Below are 24,675 nucleotides of genomic sequence, written 5' to 3'. Positions count from 1 at the left end.
GTCCGCTAAGGGTGGGTGACACAAGACTCCGACCCAAGAGACGAGCATTCGAGACCAACAAACTACATAATTGTTCACAGTATTTGTGGAATTCAAAGCCAAATGGTTTTTGGTGACATTCGCAATCTTTTTCTGTCCATAACTGAGCAGTTAAGTTGCCTAAATCTAACCTCCAACCCTAACCCTAATGCTTGGCGCATGTGCCCAAGCGGCAAAATAGGACAAGTAGCGATGAGGTCACGTTGACGCATGATACTATGCTTACAGGCTGAGACTAAAGATGTGTGCCAGGCAAAACGTCTGTTTGCATTCATAAAAGTACGATAAAAAGGCTGAAAACTTCGGATGAAACCTAACCGACGTGTCTGGAAAATTTAACAGTTGCCTGAGTGTAAACCTCGAATCCAATAAAGTTCATGACAAACCTGCTAATATTATCCTAAACTCCTACAGCATCCCAAACTGGCTTCTACATGGTGAAGGAATACGAGGCTACAAAGCGGATCTGACAGTTGTGAGCCAGACATTTCGTTAAGTACCCTGCAACTCCACAAACAACTATCAGTAGTTCAATGATATGCTAACCCGTGGTCTCAGAAGTATTCTAAGGTTACAAGGGACACACCTGTTTATTGGCTTAACAATGGTATCGACTGATATTCTTGTTGACTGCCATTGCCCTATCGGCAAATAAGATGACATTAACCAATGGCAATGACCAATGTTTTTCATTGTCAATTCTGCACAGGCTAAAAAGCAGGGCTCCACACTAATGCTGTGTTTACACGGGGTGCGAATGAAACAATTTGCACAAGTAAATTACATGTGAAGTCAATGTAAAGATGCAATTAGACATGAATTGTTGCCGGGTGGTGCGATGGACGCAATGCCAGTGATAATATATAATAAGCAAATTACACAAATTAAGCAGTGCGACCGAAGCAAGTAGCGCGATTTCGCATCATATGCTTATTCATTAAAGTTAAAAAAAATATGGAATTCAGCGACCAATTGGCGCCGCGAGGGCCAATCAGCATTGAGATCCTCTGGCAACACATGATGCCGAGGACGTACCGGCAGTTCATTTATCGATTTAGCATTTCACGTGCATATGTCCCTGGAACAACACAAAATGTGGTTGGGACAAACGGAGACCTTCCCTGGAACACCTTCGGAAAGAAAGGACACAGCAAATGCACTACTGAGGCGTAAGGGATGCACGCTGATAGTGCTACATTGTGAACAACAAATCTGTCTTGAAGTCGGCAGGAAGAGAGCTAATTAACATTAGCGTCAAATATCATATATCGTGTCATATATGGTAAAAATGCTTTTGCATCTCCTTAAAAGATGTTTTACATGTGAAAAAGTTTTAGTTAAGGTTATTTGTACAACTAAATTCATGCTCATTTAAACATTGCGTAATGAAGACTTTATGACTGTTTCTTTTTTTATATACAATAAAGTTTCCTTTGTTTCCCTGGCACAAGTGATCGGCCCAGAAGTTCACATCAGTGCGTCCCTAGTTGCTGCTGTAAACTGTGAGCTAGTTAGCGTGTCATGTTAACAATTGCAGCTCACATCAAGGCAGACTAACACACTGTTTCATCCCTTCCTTACATCTTGTTCCTTTGTATTTTTTGCTTTAGAAAGGTTAAAAAAAGACTTCACCATCCAGACTGCTTTGATACACAGTCTTGTTACTATAGCCTCATGCATAGGCAGAAATCCAGAGCTACTTGTTATGGTTGCTAAGATATACAGACAATCTCTGTTTGTGGGAGGGTCCTGTAACTGGCACTTCACATGTTCGGTCTTCGCAAATGATTTGTCCTTGAACAAGACAATGAATGTTTAACTTAGTGTAAATCACCCTGGATTACCTCAAAGCTAAATGGCTCAACTGTAGCACAGTGCATCGTGTTCTGTCCAGGGTTTACATTCAAACGATGTACACTCAAAAGGCCTCTCAGATATCTTCCTCTGCAACGTTTCAAACGGACATAAAAGAAGACATGAAGCCGGCGCTGTAAAGCCCATTCCCCTACCGCCCGAGACACTGTGCTATCAAAGCCAGCAAAGTGGAAACACAAGAGATACCAAAGGATTGTAAACACACAAGCACACACGCTCGCACATCACAGGTCCAAAGCAGAACCCACTGTGGTAACTGTTCAATACCAGACAGAAAAACAAGGGGAAAGGGAAATCAGAAAAATCTCTAAACTGGTATGAAAACTAAAAAGCTGCAAATTTGAGGGAAATGCAACAAGGCACCCTTTTTTCCTAAAGTTTTTAGAAAGTAAATTCAAACCTGTGCGGCTCTCAACTCATCATCCAAAAACAAAAAACACTTTGACAGAATGACAGACACGTTTCTGAAATACACAAAGTGACAAAGAGATGCTCTCAGAACAACAGTGAGCACTTGTGTGGTCAGACGGAGGCGTCACAGACCCCCTCTTCAGGAAAATGTATTTTTGGATACCCATGAATTTAAGCAAACAACACGATGGAGGATCTCATGAATGTTCTCTCAGCAGAGGACTTGATGTTAGGCAAGTCACGATGCAAGAACTTTAGAAGGAGATGGAAGTGAAATTCCACGATTCACAAAACCTGATCAGAATGTACTTAAACATTACACTCCTTTAGTAAAAACATTTAGATACAATCTAGATTTTGCTATCCCTGATGATCCACCTCAAAAGCAAAGTCTGTGTGGGTTTATGACACTTTGAGGTATATCAACATGTTTCTCTTCGTGGCTGTTGTCATTGTACAACCCCGACTCCAAAAAATTTGGGATGCTGGGTTAAATACAAACAGAAGGCAATGATTTACAATTTTTTTATTTTTTTTTAACCTTTATTCAATTGAACACAGCACAGAGACAAGATACTAAATGGTCAAACTCGTACACGCAACATGTTCCAAAAACTTGGGACAACCAATCACACCCAACAGACATCTTTCCCTTCATCCATATATATCAGTCTGTGCTTAATATGAAGAAGTTGATCATGTTAGTGCAGGGCTACCCAGAGCTTTACATCCGCCCCACGAACGATAGGCCTACACACAAACAGCGCCTGAAAGAAGATCAGCTCTGCACTCAGGATTTCAGGTAAATAACCTATGATATAGTGCTTCTAAAGGTTGTTTAGTAACCTCAGACACAACCTGCCGCCACGCTCTTGAAAGATGGCACAGAAAAGGCACAAGAGTAGCACCCGGAGCCTGACCTTGCAAGGCGGTTAAAGACATGGCATGTGTACGGCCCCTAAAGGCTCAGTTGTTTACAAGCAAGGATGGTCACTTTGTGAAAAACCTGTGGTAAAACAGTCCAGCAGGTTGAGAACTATTTAGGAATTTAGAGATCCATATGCAATCCAAAACATCATCTAAAAATTATGTATGTAAGGGGCAATTTGAAAGCCAGAGTGCTTGTGACCTTAGACACCTCAGGCGACACTGCCTTAAAAACTGACATAACTGCACAAATGATATCACTACATGGGCTCAGGAACACTGAGGAAAACCAATGTCAGTAAACACAGTTCATCACCACATCTACAAATGTAGCATAAGATGGACTGACACAAAGTGGAAAAGTGTGCTGTGGTCTGATGAGTCCATGTTTAAAACTGCTTTTGGAAATAATGGATGTTGTGTCCTCCAGGAACATCCAGATTGTAACCAGCGCAAAGTCCAAAGCCAGCATCTGTGATGGTATGGGTAAATTGCACATCTGTGAAGGCACCATGAACGCTGAAAGGTACATACAGGTTTCGGAGCAACATATGCTGCCATTTAGACGTCTTTTTCAGGGACGTCCCTGCTTATTCCAGCAAGACAATGTCAAGACACCTTGTGCACGTTACAACAGCGTGGTTCCATAGTAATAAAGTGCAGGTACTAGCCTGGCCTGCCTGCAGTCCAGACCTATCTACCACTCAAAATGTGCGGCGCATTATGAGGCACAAATGTAGCAACGGAGACCCTAGACTGTTGAGCAACTGAAGTTGTATACAAAGCAAGAACGGGTAATTTCACTTTCAAAACTTCCAAAATTAGTGTCCTCAGTTTTCAAATACTTATTAAGTGCTGTTAAAAGACAAGGGCTAGACTGAGACACCAGGGGTCGGCACGCCCACGTCCCTGCCTGCCGTCCGGCACACAATGCACCCGGCCCCGATGCCAGTCCCTGCAGGTGGTGGGCCCACAGAGGAGCAACTCCATGTTATTAATTCAGACTGATGGCCCAAGCACCAGACTCTTGCTTGTGAACTACCCCCCTCCAGGTCTGGCACCAAAGGGGGGCCCTGGTGTCCCATACTGGGCAAGGAACTCTTTCCTCAAATGTGCCGTTTCGTCATAGTCTTCTTGAACCACTCTTAGTCAGGCCCCTCCCCTGGGAACACTTTGCCTTGGGAGACTCTACCAGGGGCTATTAGCCCTGGACAACAAAGCTACCAGGATCACGGGGTCATGCAAACCCCTCCACCATATTAAGGTGGCGATTATTGGAGGGGCTCTTGCCCATGGATGGATGGATGGATGGATGGATGGAAAACTTAAACATTAAATATCTCGTCTTTGTCCTGTTGTCAATCATATGTAGTTCAAGACGAATTTACAAATCACTGCATCCTGTTTTTATTTACACAGTGTGCCAACTTTTTTGGAATTGAGGTGGGAATTTATTGTCCAGTGTTCTCTCAACATCATGACGGTCACTTAGGTCACTATTTTGTGCTGGAGAACAATGACTATTGTCGGGCTTTCAGAATTCTGGCATCGATTTGGTATCAGTTCTTGTGACATCCCTACTTGATGTCTGTATTTCCAAATGGTTCTATTGTATTATTATTTTTTTTAATATTCAGAGTAAAAGAGAGAGGTCTTCTTTTGCTGTTTAATTTCATCATCCATTACGATGCTTATTATGAGCCAGTTCTTCGCCAGAAGTGGAAAAACCGCAGACACACAAATCATGTTGCCAAAATCAATTGTACTATTAGGTATGTAGGCTACGGAAGCACAAGGAAATGTTTGTAGGAGGTTAACAAATTATACTGTTGAAGCATGCCAATTTAAGAATAGAGAGAATAATTGTTTTTGTGATACTTTATTGATCTCCACATTGGAAAAATGTGTCTTTTCACTTTCTTCCCACAGCTCATCTATTGAACAAAAAGGCCTGGAGCTGGTGGGGACTCGGTGTCTTGCTGAAAGCACCTCACAGTGAAACAGTGATCCAACAAAGAACTCAGTGTACCGGACTAATGGACAAAGAAAGATTCATCGGACACCTCATTTCCTTGATGACTAATATGAGTTTACACATATTTAGCTTGTAGTCGAAGCACTTAATATGAGTCATATTCTGCCACACTTCCTTTAATGATAGCTGATCACCTGTTTCTATCTTAGAGTGCCTGAATAACGACATCCTGCCCCTGCTTCCTGCCATGCTCCACACCTTGTATCCTTTTCAGTCAGCATTAATCATAGCTGCCACCACAGCATGATCTTGATTGAGTAAACTGTGTATGCACCAAGGTGGAAATCAGTTACACATCCTGTAGAAAACACGATGCACACACACACAGTATTAAGACCCAAATAGGGATTAGAGAGGCCCTGACTAAGATTTCCTTGTCCAAATCTGATTTTTGTAGAAGTCTGACCGGCCAATTTCAATTTTCTTTTTTTAGAATTAGAACTGACAGCAAACGAAAACATATTTCTAACTTTTCTGCAATAAAGAATTCAATTTAAGCAACAATCATGCATGCTTGCCTTTAATTTGGCCTGCGGAGTATCAGCTATATCTTAGACTGACTGGCTGGTCACCGGTCATAGCCAATCAAGCTGAAAATCAATAAATTCCGGTCACTAGTTGGTCAATTGGTGCTTCTCCAACAGTGAAGGCTGAGGTCATCTTTATGTTTTGTTCATACCAAACACATTGTGAACTTTTGCGTTGCGTTAGTCGCGGCAGTTTGAACACTTGAATATTTTGTTGACTCGCTTCATACATGCAAATAACTCGCGTCATATGCACGTGAAATCATGGAATCGATGAATGAACGTCCACCGCCATCCTTGGCATCATACATCCCTGGAGTATCTCAATGCTGATTGGCTATCACGGCGCTAATTGGTCGCTGAAGTTCAGATTTTTCAACAGTCACAAGACATGATGCGAAATCCTCCCATTTGCTTCATTTGTGCCCCTTAATTTGCAAATTTCGTGTCATTAATGTCGCGTCCATCGCATCCATTGCACCGCCCGGCGGCAGTTCATGTTTAATTGCATCTTTACATTGATTTTACATGTAATTCACTCACACAAATTGTTTAATTTGTGCCCAGTGTGAACACAACATTAGAGATACTTAGGACATTAAAAAAGACAAGCCAAAAATCAAGTACAACTGTTTGCTTCAATTACTTGTCTGGTTTCTGAGTACAATTCAGTCTTTTTGTCTAGACTGTCAGCAGCAGATGCCTGTGGTGATGGCAACCACTTTTCTACTATAAAGCACCTCCTGCAACCATGGAAATATATTAAGAAAAGGTTATTAATCCGACAGTATTTAGAGCCAAACATTAGGTGTCATGATACATTAGTGACAAGCGTAGAACTGCAAGTTTGTTTAATACTAATGGATCACTGTAACCTGGTGAGACCTTCCTGATGATATGAGCTCAACATTGCCTTGTATCCAGAAATTAAAATCAAATCAGGGCTCTGCACCTTAGCGGATAACGTAAGCAGCCAATCAAACAAGAGCTAACTCTAATGTCAGTGGAGTACACACAGCACTAAGTGAAGTTATTGCAGAAATAGAGTCAATAACAACAATTAAACAACAACAAGAGTATTCACTCGCAGAATTTCTCAAAGGACAAGACATTTTTTTCCGCTTTTCTTCCGGATTTGGCAAAAGCTTGGTGAAGTGGCTTCACTGGCGCTGAAGAAGATGTCTCTCAGTGTTTTGTTATGCTGACTGGCTAAAGGAGTTTGTCTGTCAAGGCATGTAGTCCCGTCCACTGAAAGTGGTTGGAGCCAAGGGTTTAGGGTTAGACCGCAATATCCAAACTGATACATAGAGTGAAACAGAATGTTGAGCTCATGCCACCAGGATGGTCTTACCAGGCTAGGATCATCATGGCACCCCTGACCCTTTGATGAGGGTGAGGACAATTCTCACTCCGACCTCCTCACACATCAACATTTGGTCATGGACTTTCCGTGTCCAGATACGACGTGCAAGGTACCCTGGGTGCGTTGGTTGTTGACGTTCTCGGACGCTGTGTCAAGTTCTGCCTGTTACATGCATTGTCTTCTTTCAAAATACACTTCTGTTTTCACAGGAAACGTACCATTTGCATACAGTTTCTTTCAAGGTAAACCCACTACGTTGGCACAACACCGCCAATTGACATAATTTTTCCTTTAACAACAAATACGTGGTTTGGTTTAGGAAAAAAGAACAGGTTTTGGCTTTACAATCTTAAGGGAAGTGAACATCAGCCTCCCAGATGAAAGACGGTGGTTGCTGGACCCATTCACCACCCCTCCCACCACCCTACTCACACTTCCACCACATAAACTGTCATTATCGATGTTTCCCCCTGACGCCGCCAGACGCTGTTAAACAATAGCAGCAACCGGCCGCGCATCATGCCAACTGTAAAGGACGGCTTTTTTGTCAGCATCTGACACCGGACGTCACTGACAAAGTGCCGGATTTCGACGACTGGGTTGGGACAATGCTTATCTTCCGATTCAATGCTATTGCAATACTTAGGTGATGACTGATATGTAAGTGTTGCACTCTTACAAGTATTGAGTTTTGATATACGGTAACAATTTATCATGATTTTTCTTTACTTTCTTTTAACACCGGACTGAGAGAAAAGTAGAATCCTACACCTTCAGAGACTGTATACCTTGAGACATATTTCTAAAACTGCACTTTTTATGTCAGTTAGTCTTTCTGACTTTTATTTCAGCAGCTTTATATACTGCACAGAGTAAAGGTAAATTAACTTCTTTTTTAAATCATTTTATGTCAGTGAAGCACTTTGTGACCTCTCTCTACTAAAGGTGCTATATTAAATAAACTTTACTTCCCGACTATTTTGACCTCACCTTGGACGTTGGGACATTATAGCATTCGTTTCTTAACTACAGTATTTCCTGGCATTTTATAGACCAAACGACTTATAAAGAAAACAATCAGCAGATCACTGAATAACGAAACAAAACCTCAGTGTCCCTTTACTTTATGGTGTGAACTGCTGAGCGCAGGTCGATCTTAACCGAGGGGGATTTGCTTACATGTGGCTTCTAGTGTTGCTGTTATTTGTCTGTTTGGGTCTGTTTGGGTTGATCGAATTTTGGATCCAGTCCAGTTATCTTCAGGTTGAACTTGGATCAGGTCTGACTGTAATGAAGTCGTTTTCAACGAGTCGTTCAGGGTGATATTTTTGTACCTGTCGAAACCTTAATCAGAAGTATTACTAATTAATTCCTCTCATTGAGCAGGTGTGTTAAGAGATGCTTTACTCTTTTTTTCTTCCCTTCCTGTTTGACAGAGCTGACTGTGTGCTCACGTTACCCTCAGTGTGACCTGCTGGTGTGTCCTTAAATCACTTTCCTCCTGCAGAGCGTCAGAGGAAGGAGGGAATTTTCAGGGATGTGTCAGTCATTTTGTGGCTGCTGTCAACGTCACATTGTCCTGAACTGACCTTAATTAGCATCTCGACTGTTTGACCTTGTGACTTTTGTAGCCTTTGTGCACATGTGCCTGTCTTCTGCTGCGTTCATGGTGTGTCAAAAGTAATGGGAAAAATGAGCTCCTGCCTGGGGAAAATTCATGTGAACACCACTAAGTAAGTTGGCAAACAATTTGATACATGACTTGCCTATTTGAATGTCATTATATGCAGGAATATGATGAACAAAATAATGCACCTTGGCTGTTCAGAAACAAGAAACAAAATGGCGGCAGGCTGGTAGCAAACAATCTCATGTTACAGTTAAATGGTGAGCTAAAATAAATAGGCAACGCAGCAACAGAATATTGGTTTATATTTGATCAGCGCTGCTTAGTTTTACTGTTTGATCTCAGTATTTGTAGCCTCCATTTTTAAAATGCAGGTATGATGCTCACTTCCTGTCCACAAATTCCCATATAACAGCTAAACAGTGCAGTATAATTTATTTCTGAAGACATTTCAGTCAAAAATAAGCAATACAGTGACAGAATCTTGGTTCATATTTGATCAGTGCTGCTTAATTTTACCGCTTGATCTCAGTATTTGTAGCCTCCATTTTTAAAATGCAGGTATGGTGCCCACTTCCTGTTCATGAATTCTCATATGACAGCTAAACAGTGCAGTAAAATTCATTTCTGAAGCCATTTTAGTCAAAAAAAATCGAACAAAATCCTGGTTTATATTTGACCAGCACTGCTTAGTTTTATTGCTTGATCTCAGTATTTTCAACTTCCATTTTTAGAATGCAGGTATGGTGCCCACTTCCTGTTTACAAATTCTCATATAACAGCTAAACAGTGCACAAAAATTTATTTCTGAAGACATTTTAGTCAATAGATAGGCAATATAGTAACTGATTCTTGGTTTATTTTTGATCAGCACTGCTTAGTTTTACAGTTTGATCTCAGTATTTTCAGTCTCCATTTCTAAAATACAAGTATGGTGCCCACTTCCTGTTTACAAATTCTCATATAACAGCTAAACAGTGCAGTAAAATTCATTTCTGAAGACATTTTAGTCTAAAAACAGGCAATACAGTGACAGAATCTTGGTTTATATTTGATCAGCGCTGCTTAGTTTTGCCGCTTGATCTCAGTTTTTGTAGCCTCCATTTTTAAAATGCAGGTATGGCACCCACTTCCTGTCCACAAATTCTCATATAACAGCTAAACAGTGCAGTAAAATTTATTTCTAAGGACATTTTAGTCGAATAAAATCTCAGTTTATTGATCAACACCGCCTAGTTTTACCGTTTGGGCTCAGTGTTTTCAGCCTCCATTTTCAGCCTCCATTTTTTGAGTACAGGAAACAGTATAGTGCCCACTTCCTGTTCACAAATTCTCATATAACAGCTAAACAGTGCAGTAAAATGTATTTCTGAAGACATCTAAGTCGAAAAATCGAACACAATCTTGGTTTATATTTGATCAACGGCGCCTAGTTTTACTGTTTGGTCTGAGTTTTAAAGGGCGAAGGGGGCAGGTCTCTCTTTTGATCCACCTCTTTACTTTTGTGTGCAATCTATAGTTCCAACAACAGCCCGAGAGACGGCGAAAATCTGCCACATGACATGAAACGCAAATTTTTTACCAACACTGGCAAGATGGAGAGAAGTTTCCCCAGTTCATTTACACATATTACTCATCATCAACATCATCGTCATCATCATCATCATTTGGTCGTCCTCAGATGAGCCCTTCATTGGAGTCTCCAGTCATCTCGATCCTCCATGCATCTGGCCAGCTCGCCAGTGTTTTCTGCAACTGCATCCTTTTTTACTTACTCACTTATAACTCACATCGTTATGATACAAAGGTGGTTGAAAATCAGTGAAGTATCTCTTTAAAAGCTCATGGACACACCAAAGCCAAAAGAACGACTTCCCAGCTCGTGATACGGGATGGTCCGAGGAGCATGTGAATGCAGCATTTGCCCTTGCATGCGAACACATCCTCTAACATCTGAAGAAAAGTTTCTCCTCTCTCAGTATCCCACTCCAACACACACTACCCTCCTGAGCTCCCAAATACTGTATCTGCTGCCTGGTCCCGAACTCAGCTCTGGTCTGGCTGCCCCACCAGATTCTTATGAATTTACAAAGAGCCTGTATCAATAATGAATGACCTGCTCAATTATTGACCGCTCTTTACATCACTAGGCTTTACTGTTCCGTTCCCACCCTTGCTTTCTGAGTTCCATTACCTGTCCTGCGCTCACTTATTTGCCTGTTCATTTATTCAGGGCCTTCCTCTCTCCCTCTGCTCTTTGCCCAAGCTGTCAATCTGAGGGAGGGAGGGCTGGAGCGAGGGAAGGAGGTAGGAGGACTGAGAGAAACTTGAGAGAGACTGAGGAGACAGTGGCATGCCTCTACGCCTGCGTGTTAGCATGTGTGCATCTGACTTGTGTCTTGCATATGATTGAGTATATGCTTTTGTTTGTTTGGGCGCACAGTCTCGCACATGAACCTTCCGAGCGCGCTTGCCAAAATTATTTCCGCTCAGTGTGCAAACATGCCCTCACCTCGCCGTGCATACGAAAGAGAGTGCAGTGCAACCCAACAGCCACGTCTAGCTTCATCGCTTGTGAAGGGATATATGTATAACTATGTATTTGAAAGACTATTCCACTTTACATGGAGAGAGACGAGCGGAGAGGCAGATAATCCTCATTGAAAGTGGATGAGATGAGAGCCAGGTCCACTTAGCGCTCGACAGAGATCTTAGAAGCCGCCCACACAGTCTCCATCAACAGGGATGAGGAAAAAAGAAAAAGGATGGAGAGAGAGGAAACTAGATTTGCTTTGTTTTCCATCATTCCAATTCTCTCATCCTAACAAACGTGCACAACACAGAATTCAACGTTTACATTAGTCCACTCTAAATATGCCATATATAACTATATTTTACAGAGTGGTTCAGTCTAACTTGTCATATTTTGTTATTTGCATACACGCAGAGCTGCAACCATTAATCGATTAGTTGTCAACTGTTGAATTTATCGCCAATAAATTTGATAATAATCAGTTTGGGATGTTTTTTTTTTAAAGAAAAACAAAGTAAAAATTAACTTATTCCAGCTTCTTAAATGTCATTATTTTCTGTTTTTTTCAATCTCTATTACAGTAAACTGAATATTTTTGGGGTTGTGGACAAAACAGGTCATCTGAGGACATCATCTTGGGTTTTGGGAAACATTTTCCACCATTTCTTGACATTTACAGATCAAACAAGCAGGGCCCAACCGATTTATCGGCGGCCAATTTAATCGGCCGATTATAGCCATTAGAGAATAATCGGCAATCGGCCAAAAGTTGGCCGTTTGACGCCGATGGTAACACTTATATTTTCATCACTAATAAAATGAAGGGAATATGGTGTTTTACTTAGAAATTATGTCCTTGTGTTACTTTTTGCACTATAACCTACCTCTGTTAAATTGGCAATAATAATAATAACTGTGGTACTGCGAACATACATGTGAATGTCTTAATTCATATAGACTTTACATGATTATTTTATTTCCCAGAGGTTTACTGCCTTTTTGCACATCATATTTTTGATTTATTTTGTGTTCAAATTGTTCATATGCTGCTTGTTCCACACAATTTCTGATAAAAGTATTTGAAAATAGTAAGATGTTCTTCCTTCAATTTATATCTTTGTAACGAGTGTTTGAACTATATTTAAGCCATCAAAAGCAGGTATCTCGGGAGGTTTTAAACTGAAAAATGTAAAAATTTAATCGGCCGATATACCGGTTATCGGATTTTTTTATTTCATAATATCGGAATCAGCATCAGCCCCAAAATATCCATATTGGTTGGGCCCTACAAACAATAGATTACTTGACATTAATCAACAGGTTATTTGACAACGAATTAGCTGCAGCCCTAAAAGATGTCATTTGATAGGTGACAAGAAAATGCACTACGGGAATCCCAAAAATGCTGCATCTTTAAGGTAATCTAGATTCACTGTCATAATTTTTTAAAAAAACAAATTAATGGGAATCTTGTTAAAAATGTGCATCTGAAGTATTGTGCATCTTTTATGTTTTTTATTGCGTTGTTGTTTGGCTGTAACTTTTTGTTGTGCTGCTGTCTTGGTAAGGTTGTTCTCGTAAAAGAGATCGTTGATCGCAGCAGGACTTACCTGGTTAAATTTGGGTTAAATAAATAAATAAATAATTTTGAATACGGCTGCATAAACGTTCTTATTCGACTCACATCTTCAGCCAAATCGAACTCATCTGCATTGATTATTTGAGTCTGTCTTTGGGAGCTGGATGGATACGGTGACGATAGCGACATTCTTCTTCTTGGCCTTCATAGATTCAGCATACTGCAGTTTGTGGTGTTTTTTCAGGTGGTTGACTTTGTTAGTCGTGTTGCTCTGCGGCACAGAAACAAGTCTCCTGCTCTCTAAGTCCGAAATACTTCTGAAAAACAGGTGATGATGCGTACAGAGGGACCAGCTCGTCACCTCTTGGTTGAGACATTTGCTGTGAGGTGTATTTTACTCCTTTACTCTGGACTGCAGCCGCAACATTCAGAAAGTTTGTTGCAGGTGGCTGCTGCATGCATCACAGCTGCCATGACTTTAAGTTTCGGAAGCACTTGATCTGAAATGCAGCCGTTTTCTATGTTGTCTATGAGCGGAGCAAGAACTTGCATCCACATTTGAGGACATTAGGTTTTGGGTTTGCCGCACCTTAAGACTCTGACACACCAAACAAACAGTCAGCAGTTCAAAGTTTGGTTGTTGGCGAACGTCTGCCGCACTTGTCGGTGCGGTGCGGTCCTGCACCATTGGCCTTCGTCGGGGCTAGTTGTAGCCTTTTTTACGCCGATTGATTCAGCATCTCTTCACGCCTGGACCACTGCAACAGTCTCTTTTCTTGCCTGAATCAAAAGTCTTTTAATCGAATAAAGAGTGTACAGAATTCAGCTGCCAGGCTTTTAACCAGAATCAAGAGACGTGATCAAGTTAAGGCTCGTCATGGCCTCTATCCCAGCTATATCTCTGACCTCTTAGTACCATACACACAAGGACGTACTTTGAGATCCTTGGGAAGAGCTCTTTTGACTGTTCCAGAGGCTGAAGACTACAGGTCTTGGTTGAGTTCAATCAAACTCAAGTTCGTTTGCCCCCTAAGTGCGGTTTGAAGAGGTGGTCTTTGTGCGGCTACAAACAAACTCTGGTGCGGTTCGTTTGTGGTGAGAACGTGTTCCGACCTCGATCATCAAAACATTGTTTTCTGGTTGGAGCCGCGCCTCGTTTTCAAACTGTATGGTTTGACTAAAATGAACAATGACAGCAATATAGTCCACGATGAGCAGCGCTAAAATCAACCTGCGTAGTTGTCCCTCCATTATGACATTAAAAAGTGTCGCATTTATCTTGCAAGTGTACTCTTCTTCAACGTTTGGTTTACTTCCTGGATTTTCCCCACATGGAAATTCTGACCAATCAAGAGCAGCTTTCACACACAAGCCATTTGATCTGGTCCGCTTGTAAATGCTGCCGTGAGAACATGAACCAACTCTAGGCAATTATACAACTTTGTGACGAACTCAGTCCCTGATTCGGACCAAAGGAGACGACTCTAGGTCTGAAAGCAGCCTTAAATTCATTTAGACTCTTGTATAAAGCTCTTTGTAACTCTCGGCTATAAAGCACTTTATAAATAAAGACTAATATAATTATTCAGTTGTGGGATAATCAAGATTAATATTTGATTTATTGTGCAGCCCTAATTTTGAGGCCTTCGAAAATCTATGTATATGCCAATTATGTCAAGGAGAGCTTTGCTAATTTGGCATCAAGACCTTGGTTCATTACTTGGTAAAATATGCTCACCACTAGCTAAAAAGCTGATGTTAAATAGTTGTTTTACTGGGTTATAAAATGTGAAATAATACAAAGTGAAATATGTACTACAGTTAATACAACTCTACTCCCACTCTGTGTCGTCCCGAGTTTATATTTCTGCCATCATTCTCTCTCCGGCCTCCCTACTTATTCCCTTCATCTCTCTCTTACCTTCTTCCCTGTCATCTCAAACAAAACTAACATGTGTTAGGGAGCAGGCTTTGTGGAAAGGCAATTGTCGAAGCATCAGAATACAAATCATCAGCATTTCTTTACACCATAAATCCCATCTTCTCTCTTGTAGAGCGCATTTGTCTGCATCCCCTCCACACCTCTCCAACACTCCCCCCTTGTCCTGACCGTTTTCCATCACTCTCCGCCGTGTCTCTTCCTGCCAAACTCTCCTTTCCTCTCGCTTTCTTCTCCCCCCATTGCCTGCCACTGCTCTCCCCGTCACTCCCTCCTCCCCCTCCTCTCTTTCTTCCCTCCCTCTCTCCCCCTGCCTTCCTTCCTCCTTCCATCTCTCCTCTTCTCAAGCTGACAGTACCTGAGGGAAGAGGCCACCTGCGGACCAAGTGGAGAATCAGCCGACAGCTGTGTGCACACTCTCTCCGGTGGCCTTCAATTATTCACTCACTTCTCCCTCCTCCTCCTCCCTCTCTCCATCTTCACTCTGCCCTTTTCATCTCTCCTCGCCGTCTCTGCCTTTACCTCTCTGTTGCTTCTTCACACTGAGATTGCGTGTCTGCCTCCCTCGCTCTGTCCATCCCTGTTATTCCCTCATTTAATCGCTTCCTTCCCTCGTTTCCCCCCTTCCCTCTTCTTCTAATGCCCCTCCTGGATACCTTCACACTCTCACACACTCCTCCGGCCATCACTCCACCATTTTCTCCCCCCGTCTCACCCCCAGCAGCTCCACACCTCCACTCCACTACGCCGTCTCTTTCCCTCTGTCTCCTCATGTCTCCCTCTTTCTCGTGTGTTTCCCCAAAGATTGATGACTCTCCGCCACAAGGCGAGTGGGCCTGTTTAAAGATGCATGAGGTGATGAGGCCAACTTTTCTCCTCCTTTTCTCTCTTTCTCTTCCCTCTCTCCATCTCTCCTCCCAACGCTTTCTTCTGACGGCAGCAGCCACCTCTGTGAGAGGCTTCCCACTGATCCCAGGCGGTCAGAGGCCACCTCCAAATCAGACAGCGCCTCTCCCCTCCCAGCGCTTGTCAACACGGCTGAGTGTGACGTATGACGATCAGCCGGCAGACAGTGTGATAAATGATGCCGCTGAGGACCCTCAACTCATAAACGGACAAAAAGGGCTGGCAGATATCGATATGATGATGCAGGGAATCGACGGGGTGAGGAGGGAGAAAAGCCGGGGCTCAGTGTGGCGAGAATTGATGAAAAAACAAAGTTTAAAGGGCAAGCTGTTGGCTACATTGCTTTTTTATAAACCAGGGGTGATGCCTAACTGTATGAAAAGGGGATCTGATGCAAATGTTAGTTTTTAGCTGATAATAAAAGGGAGATACTGTTGCTACACCAAGCCTTACACACTACTATCTGAAATCATTCACTCACTCACTACTTACTATCTTTGGAGCTCTATGTAGAGGACTATATACCAGTGGTGGAATGTAACTTTACTTAACATAAACCACCACACACTGAACTGAATAACTGTGATTTTACCAAGAGTGAACAATGCGTTTCGCCCATGCCTTCCTCAGGTTCGCTCAGTTCAGCATGCAGTGGTTTAAGTTGACGATTTTATCTGAGATGTTCCTGCGTCCGACCAGCACCTGATCCTTGAGACTGGCTGTGCAGAGGTAGTTCTGTACTTTACTTGAGACTTTCCTTTTCATGCCACGTTTCAGACGGAAATATTGAAATATTTACTTCACCACATTCAGGGCTTGACGCTAACTTTTTAGTTGAAAAAGTAAGGAGCGCACAAAGAACTTTAGGGGCACAATGTAAATTGATCAAATAATGTGTTTTCCGTAATAAACGTGATGCAAATAGACATTTACAAGCAAAATTATTTAATGAATTTGTATACAAAATGTACAGAAAGGTAAAATCATCAAGTTTTGATAAAGTATTGCAATTTAATTTTGTCTTTAATGTTATTATCTTATATATATTATCTTTGCAATATGATTATCTTATATAATGTTATTACTATCCTAAAACATTCTCCAGGTCCTCTGAAACTCTGCAGGACTTATTTCCACCCTGCCCAGCAGCGGTACCGTGGCGAACAGTCCCTAACTGCGGGGAGAACGGAGCAGGCTTCCCTGGAGGTCCGCTGCTTTTCCCGGTCCCTCTTCTCCGCCACACTTTGACTTATTTCCACCCAGCCGACAGCCTGGCCGTGGAGAACGGTCCCTAACTGCGGGGAGAACGGAGCCGGCTTCCCCTGAGGTCCGCCGCTTAACCCGGTCCGTCTCCTCCGCCCAGAGGTGGTCCTGGCTAGTTTTACGCCCTGGGCGAACCATCCCTCGGATTCACACTTTGACTTATTTCCACGCTCGACAGTGGGACTTATATTCATTGTGCCGACAGTGGCTTGGAAAACCGCCCATAACCGTGTCACATGGGGAAGAGGGAAGAAGGAAGGCTGCTGGAGTTCCTCCAACATTTGTGGTTAGATTATCATATTTTTTTCTTGACAGAAATATAGGCTGCTTCGGCTGATTTTTTTATGCGCACATGTGCCCCTAAACATTTTTTACAGTTCGCACACACCTATTTTTAGTCGCAAATGCGAGTGAAACGCTCGCACTGTCGAGCGCTGACAATTGTCTGACAGCTTTGGTTACGAGTTACTTTACAATTAACTGTAATTGTAATTGTAAATTTACAGTAATCAAGATTTTTGCATAAACTGAACAAACTGATTAGTCAATTAATCAATTCTTCAGTTGACCGAAAATTAATTGGCAACTATTTTCTTTTTTTGATTTAATTCAATTAAATTTAATTCAATCTAATCTAATGTAATCTAATCTAATTCAATTCAATTCAATTTAATTCAATCTAATTTAATTTAATTTAATCTAATCTAATCTAATTGAATTTAATATTATATAACTGAATTGAATTTAATTGTATTCTATTTAATTTTACTTTATTCCAATTAATTTTATTTCTTTTTTGTTTTCATTTATTTATTTTTTTTATAATTTTGAGTATTTGGGGTTTGTATGGTTTTTTGGGGGGTTTTTTTTAGATTTTTTCCTCTTTTTTGCATGGAGTAGTTTTACTTTATACATTCAGTACATTATATATTATATTTTATATCATATCATTATTATCATCGGTTACAATGACCTTTAAAGAAATTCAAAAATATTTTTTTATGGGTTGAGCAAACAATCAGACAGCCATTCGCAGGTGAGATTCTTCGTCAGGTTTCTTTTTTTCTCTCAAAACCATAGCTAGCAAATGAAAACCGTAAAATTACTGTCATACCACCGCGTACAGCTGCTACCCTAGACACTAGAACAGATTGGACAGACAACCCAAAAACATAATGCCTATGGCTGTAGCTGTCACCACCTCGAGGCATGAAAACTATCCTGATAATCCCCAAAAAAGTCATAGATATCAATAATAGAGCACTTTCAACTGATGAGGCATTTTGTCCTAAGTCGGCCTGAAGCATTAAAATCTACTCAAACAGCTTCAGCATCACAATCACGTCTGAGCGCTGAGCAATAAACGGCCAGTTGAACTTATCAGGAGCAATAAGCAGATGCTCAATATCACTGATGAGCGTGTCAAATATTGATCACTTTGTTCCTCACTCAACAGACATCAATATTTCAATAACTTACACTGAGGTCTTAATGGTCTCAAAGATCTTTCAGTTCCACCACGTTCTCAGAAATTCACACTGCAAAGGTTCATAACCGTGCTAAAACTCAGGTTTATGATCTCACTTATCCACGTGAATCAAAGAGCGACTGACACCCGACCCCAGAGACGGACCCTCGATTAGTGAACGAGCAGGTTGACCTGAGCTGCCTAATAAACTGCCACGGAGCAGGCACAAGGTACGCAGCACAAAGTCTCTCTTTCCCCTCTCATTAAAGGCTGACACAGACAAAGCTTCCAGAGCAAAGACGATAAGCAGAGACGACTCTGACGACAGAAGGATGAAGAGAGAACGGAGCAACAAGACTATTAACGGACGGTTCCTGGGAGATTTGGGAATTTTGTCTTTTTTTAACACTCTGTCCCTTTGGATTATCTTAATAACAGAGGTTCAGGCAGGGACATGAAGTCATTACTGTCAGAGAGATCTCCCTCAGCACCAACGTATACACCCACTCACATTGCATAACATTTAAAGAACATTTACAGTCCGAAAAAATACTATTTGTGTTCCTTCTGACCTGTTTAGCCGAGCTCTGCATAACAACTGGAAACAAGGGGACACAACTACCCAGGTTTGTCCAAAGTTTATAAAAAACAGGCCTCCGAACTTGAGCGTTCTCATGAACACAATGTGAACTTTATTTTTTATGAGTACACAAAAGGATGCAACAGATGCTGTGGGGTGAGTTACGCAATGGAACTATTTCTTGACGATCGATCGATGGTTTATCCATCTGCCCAGTGTATGGTTATACCTATAGGTACAAACAGGGTTTCTGTTCTCCGGGATGAACTGTTTCATTACTGGGAGAATCTGTTAAAGTCCAACATATTAAAATCTCTGCGGTGATAATGTCTGATGAAAATAATTCCCTCTGAGAACATGTTGGCCTAACATCGTGTCCTAACAGCACCCAAGCCTCCGACTACATTAGATTCTCTCTGTCAAGAGCGAATCAGTTAAATATGCACTTCTATTACATCATGTAAACAAGCCAAGCACCTATCACCTGCATACTGGAGATGGGGCCACTTAAAAGATGAATTAGTACTTATAATCTTCCCACGTTTGTACTTTTTAAACAGACAGCACATGTTTTATTGTGTTACTAGACATGGCATACATTGACTAGTTTCGTGTTTCTCTGGGACACTAAAATCTTTCCTGGACACATGGACTGGCATCAGCGGGAACCTTGTGCCACCACATGCACAAGTTCCCGACTGACAGTCACTGATGTTCATAAGCTAAGACTTAAGCATAGCAACTGAAACCAACCGTGTGTGAGTGTGTTAAAGACTGAGTAGCAGGTGGCACCTTGTAGGGTAGTCCCAGCCACCAGTGTGTGAATGTGTGTGTGAATGGGTGAATGTTACTCATAGTGACGACTAGAAAGGCGCTATACAAATGCAGGTCCATCCATCAATCCATCCTACACCCTTCATTCCTCTCCGACTCTCATCCCTTCATTGTACATCCTATCATACCTCAATCCCTTGATCCTTATCCCTTCATGCTTTCCTCCAAACCCTTAATCCATCATATGCAATCAACCACTCTAAATCTTTATCTTATTGGTGTGATCTCTGTTAGTCGATCGATTACAAGCACCAACTCAAAGTCTGTGTCTATCTCACTCGACTTCGCTCTTAGGCAGAATGTATACTTCTGCGCTGAATCAACGCTGTACCCACGGTGTGCACCTCCCCTGAAATGTAACTACACGTCACCGTGACGCAGACCTCCTGTCTATTCCTGTAAGCTGAAACCATTTCCCTCAGTGGAAACAAAGCTTTTATTTACTTTAATTTCACAGATAATAAACAATAAATTGTGACGACAATAAAGCCTCCACAAAAATAGCATTTTAAATCTTGTGTGTGATTTATCCTGGCTTCATATGAGCAGAGGAAAAGTCCGCTAGCTGCTAGGCTAATTTATACAATGTAAAATGCCATAGGCTTGTGCTAATAACGTTAGCATGTTGTATTTGTTTGGAAAATGTGTTTAGTATAAGACAGTTGTTTTGTCAGTGAACCTTGTGAGTTGTAATGAAGCCAAATTATGTAACATTACCTTTGTTAAATGTTGCTGTTGTCCCTGGCTTCATATGAGCAGAGGAAATCTCTGCTAGTCACTAGGCTAATTTATACAATGTAAAATGCCATGTTAGCATGTTATATTTGTTGAAAACGTGTTTAGTATAAGACAGTTGTTTTGTCAGTGAACCTTGTGAGTTGTAATGGAGCCGAATTTTGTAACATTACCTTTGTTAAATGTTGCTGTTGTCCCTGGCTTCATATGAGCAGAGGAAAAGTCCGCTAGCTGCTAGGCTAATTTATACAATGTAAAATGCCATAGGCTTGTGCTAATAACGTTAGCATGTTGTATTTGTTTGGAAAATGTGTTTAGTATAAGACAGTTGTTTTGTCAGTGAACCTTGTGAGTTGTAATGGAGCCGAATTTTGTAATGTTAACTTTGTTAAATGTTGCTGTTGTCCCTGGCTTAGAGGAAAAGATCGCTAGCTGCTAGGGTAATTTATACAATGTAAAATGCCATAGGCTTGTGCTAATAATGTTAGCATGTCTGTGAATGCTGAGCGTTATACTGAAGCTGATTTGTGTACTTGTGTTTAAAATTGTCTCTATTAAGCCGTGTTTAATGTGTGTTTAATGTGTGTTTTGAATCCACTAAACTTTACAGCACTTCATGGAAACCTCCGCTGCCAACTAGCGTTTTGGAGGTGTAACTGCAGAGTGACACAGACACCACCACCACACAAGTATAAGCGCTCACAACAGCCTAGGCCTCAGTGTGGGCTTAAAATGATGTCAGATTTAGATGGATAATGTGGGTCTAGTGCTGGTTAGGGAGGATCAAGTTCCCCTTTCCCGCAGAAATAGGTTAGAGTGGACACAGTGTCAGGCTAAAGATGGAGATAAACGATTTGACAATTCTGTCTAATATCAGACTATTTCTTTACATATGGGCACCTTGGACAATGATATTGAATGAAATAAAGTCACACTGAAAGTGTCCTTCCAGAAAGAAATGACAAAGAGAAAACTGCACATGGAGATAGAGAGACAAAAAGAGTGAAAGAGGTGAGGCAGAAGATTACCACATTTAGAGGGAGTGAGGTGAGAATGAGAGAGACGAGACAGAGATAAACAGAGAAGGAGGGGGGAGAGGGAAGGACATAGAGAGGTGGAGAACAAGAGAGAAAAACAAGGCTAGACAGGGAATCAGACGGTCACAGCATCAGAGGCAGACTGACCAGTGATACACAATGAGGGGCTGATAGATGATTAGGAAATGCAGGAGGAAAAAAAAAGAGTCAAGGATGCACTTGTTGTACCTTCTCTTTCAGCCCGGAACACAAAGGTTCGTAGGGAAGTGACCACCTCAAACTTGTTGTCACCCAGTCCTCGCACCTGTCTGATCGCACTGGCCAGGATCATACCTTTGGAGTACATCTCCTAAACACAGAGAGACACATAACCACACAGATGTGAGGTAAAAACACACACTAAATAGGTATATCAGACACACACGCAGCATCATGCATACTAACAATGTCACTGAATTGTTGCTTATTCCTATTATCTGCATCTGTAGACCCACAATTACCATTTTCAAGCGCATTGTTTGCATCAATAGATGTGTAATTCTGAGTTGTATTACCGTCGGCAAGGATCGCATTCAATTTGAAACACCACTGACAGACATCCTCATCAAACTGGAGCCGTAGCCCATCAATACAGCGTCAAATTTATTTGCAGAAATAGCTTCCCTGTTCTCTTTCAAGCGAGAACTTTGATAAATGGCACAGAGTGCTTGGACAAGAAGCATCTCAATCAAAAAGCTGCTGCAGGAATACAGACAGAAAGCTGTCAGTATATGTTTTCATATGAGCTGTATACCGTTAAAGAGGACCTATTATGCTCATTGTCAGGTTCATGCTTGTATTCTGGGTTTCAACTAGAACATGTTTATGTGCTTTGATGTTCAAAAAACACTTTATATTCTTCCTACTGTCTGTGCCGGATCACCTGTGCTCACCCTCTGTCTGAGACGCTTTGCTTTAGCACCTGTCTATCTAGGCCCCCCCCTCCCAAGAGCCCAGCCTGCTCTGACTGGTCAGCATTTCCAGGCCTTCCATATCTCGGGATCTCTGCATTGCCAGAGAAAAACCGAGACGGACTACTTCATTTCCTGTGTCACATGGGTTTTGTCACTGCCCCGCCCCTTTAGGAGACTATAGCGACCCTGAGTCTATTTATTCCAATGGGAGAAGTGAACGTAAGTACAGATTATTTCCGTTTCAAGAAGGTATATAATCGAAAATCAGGGAGAAATTAACAACACTGGCAACCAAGATTACATGTTTCCCTAACATTAGCATATAGCTACATGTAGCAGTTTATTTGCAGCCGAGGAATTACTGTAAGGGAGTATAGCACCACGTTTTACCGTGACATATCACCAATTAAAGCTTCTACACACAACCAGACATGTTCCAGAAGAAATATAATCAAAAAATCAGAGAGAAATTAACAACATAGGCAACCAAGATTACATGTTTCCCAGATGTTAGCATGTAGCTACACGTAGCAGTCTATCTTCAGCCAAGGAATGAGAACACAGAGGCACTTTCTACCATGAAAAATCACCAATAAAGCTTCTATACCAAAATCTTAACATCCAAGCATGTTCCAGCAGGAATATGATCTCAAATCAGGAAAAAAATTACATTAGTGTCAGTGATCAAGATTATATGTGTCCCTGACAGTATGTAGCTACATGTAACAGTGTACTGGCAGCCAGGAAATGACTGTTAATGGAGCATAGCAGCACTTTCTACTGTGAAAAATCCCCAACACAAGCTTCTTAACAGAAGTGGACATGTAACAGCAGGAGTATGATCCAAAATCGTAGTGAAATTAACAATATCGGCAACCAAGATTACATGTTTCCTTGATGTTAGCATGTAGCTTCATGTAGCGGCGTACTTGCAGTGAAACAAAGTCATGTTATCTTGCCATTTTCTACCAAGAAAGTCACCAATAAAAACTTCTAAAACAAAATCTTCACAATTGGAAGAATTCCAGCTGGGAAATGATGCTGATGTTAGCATGTAGTAGCTACATGTAGCAGTGTAGGCTATGTATAGTAAACACTTACAGTTCCATGCCTGGAGCATATGAACATATAAATAAAGCTGTCATGAGCTGATGTCAGCTTGTCTCGAAAGTAGAAAAAACTGTTGGAAACAGAGTACACTGGCAACCAAGATTACATGGTTCCCTGGCATTAGCATGTAGCTACATGTAGCAGTGGACTTCCAGCAGGGAAATGACCGTAATGGAGTACAGCATCACTTTTCCACATTAAAAAATCAACAATAAAACCCTATAAGTCAGATTTCACATTCGTACATGTCCAAAATGATCCAAAATCAGGAAGGAATCAACAACATCAGCAACGAAGACACATGTTTGCCTGACGTCAGCTGCATGTAAATACTTTGCAGTACAGTGCCTGCATCACAAGTTGACGTCATCTTGTAGAGAAAGGAGAAAAAACTTTGGAAACAGAGAATTCAGAACAGTCAAAGATTACTTTTACATACGTTTACCTTATTATGTGAAACTTAAGCTGAGTTTAATATGAACATCTGACATTGTACATTATACATATATGACAGAAAATAAGAACAAACATCATAGGTCCCTTTAAGCCAGCCAGAATACATTCCCCTTAATGTGATCTTTGACATGAACACATGTAACTCTAATTATAAACTTAAATATGTGTGATTTGAAATGTAGGCGCAGCAAACAGCCCAAAAGTTAATCACACTGCATTAAAGAAACCCAAAACACCAGAATAGCACACACAGAGCACAGTCATTTGGGTGTTAGGAGACATCATAAAACAAATCTGCAAGCTGAAAACAAACTTCTCAAATATTTAAAAAGAAGCAGGCACACTGTAGTGGGGATTTGGGTAAAGCACAGGAAGCGCTTGTTGGGTAAAGTGGGATTGGGCTGTGTGTGCATTGTTTCATTACCCCCCATGTATTCCCCCATGCAGCAGCTCTAGTGGAGGCATCCAAATAAGGAGG

General features: G+C 41.4%; 1 protein-coding gene across 5 annotated transcripts in view; it reads right to left on the bottom strand.

The window, feature by feature from the left end:
• Positions 1-24,675, bottom strand: part of arap2 (ArfGAP with RhoGAP domain, ankyrin repeat and PH domain 2) — a 259,679-nt gene that overhangs the window by 193,319 nt on the left and 41,685 nt on the right. For all 5 annotated transcript variants that reach the window (XM_033609726.2, XM_033609727.2, XM_033609724.2 and 2 more), the window contains exon 8: positions 21,907-22,027. In XM_033609726.2, the coding sequence (XP_033465617.2) occupies positions 21,907-22,027 (121 nt within the window). The remainder of the gene's footprint in view (positions 1-21,906; positions 22,028-24,675) is intronic.

The sequence above is a fragment of the Epinephelus lanceolatus genome, chromosome 22 (assembly GCF_041903045.1).
Source record: "Epinephelus lanceolatus isolate andai-2023 chromosome 22, ASM4190304v1, whole genome shotgun sequence".
In the NCBI taxonomy this organism is placed as follows: domain Eukaryota; kingdom Metazoa; phylum Chordata; class Actinopteri; order Perciformes; family Serranidae; genus Epinephelus; species Epinephelus lanceolatus.
Note: the sequence above shows the minus strand (reverse complement) of the source record. Positions and strands in the feature narration are given on the sequence as shown.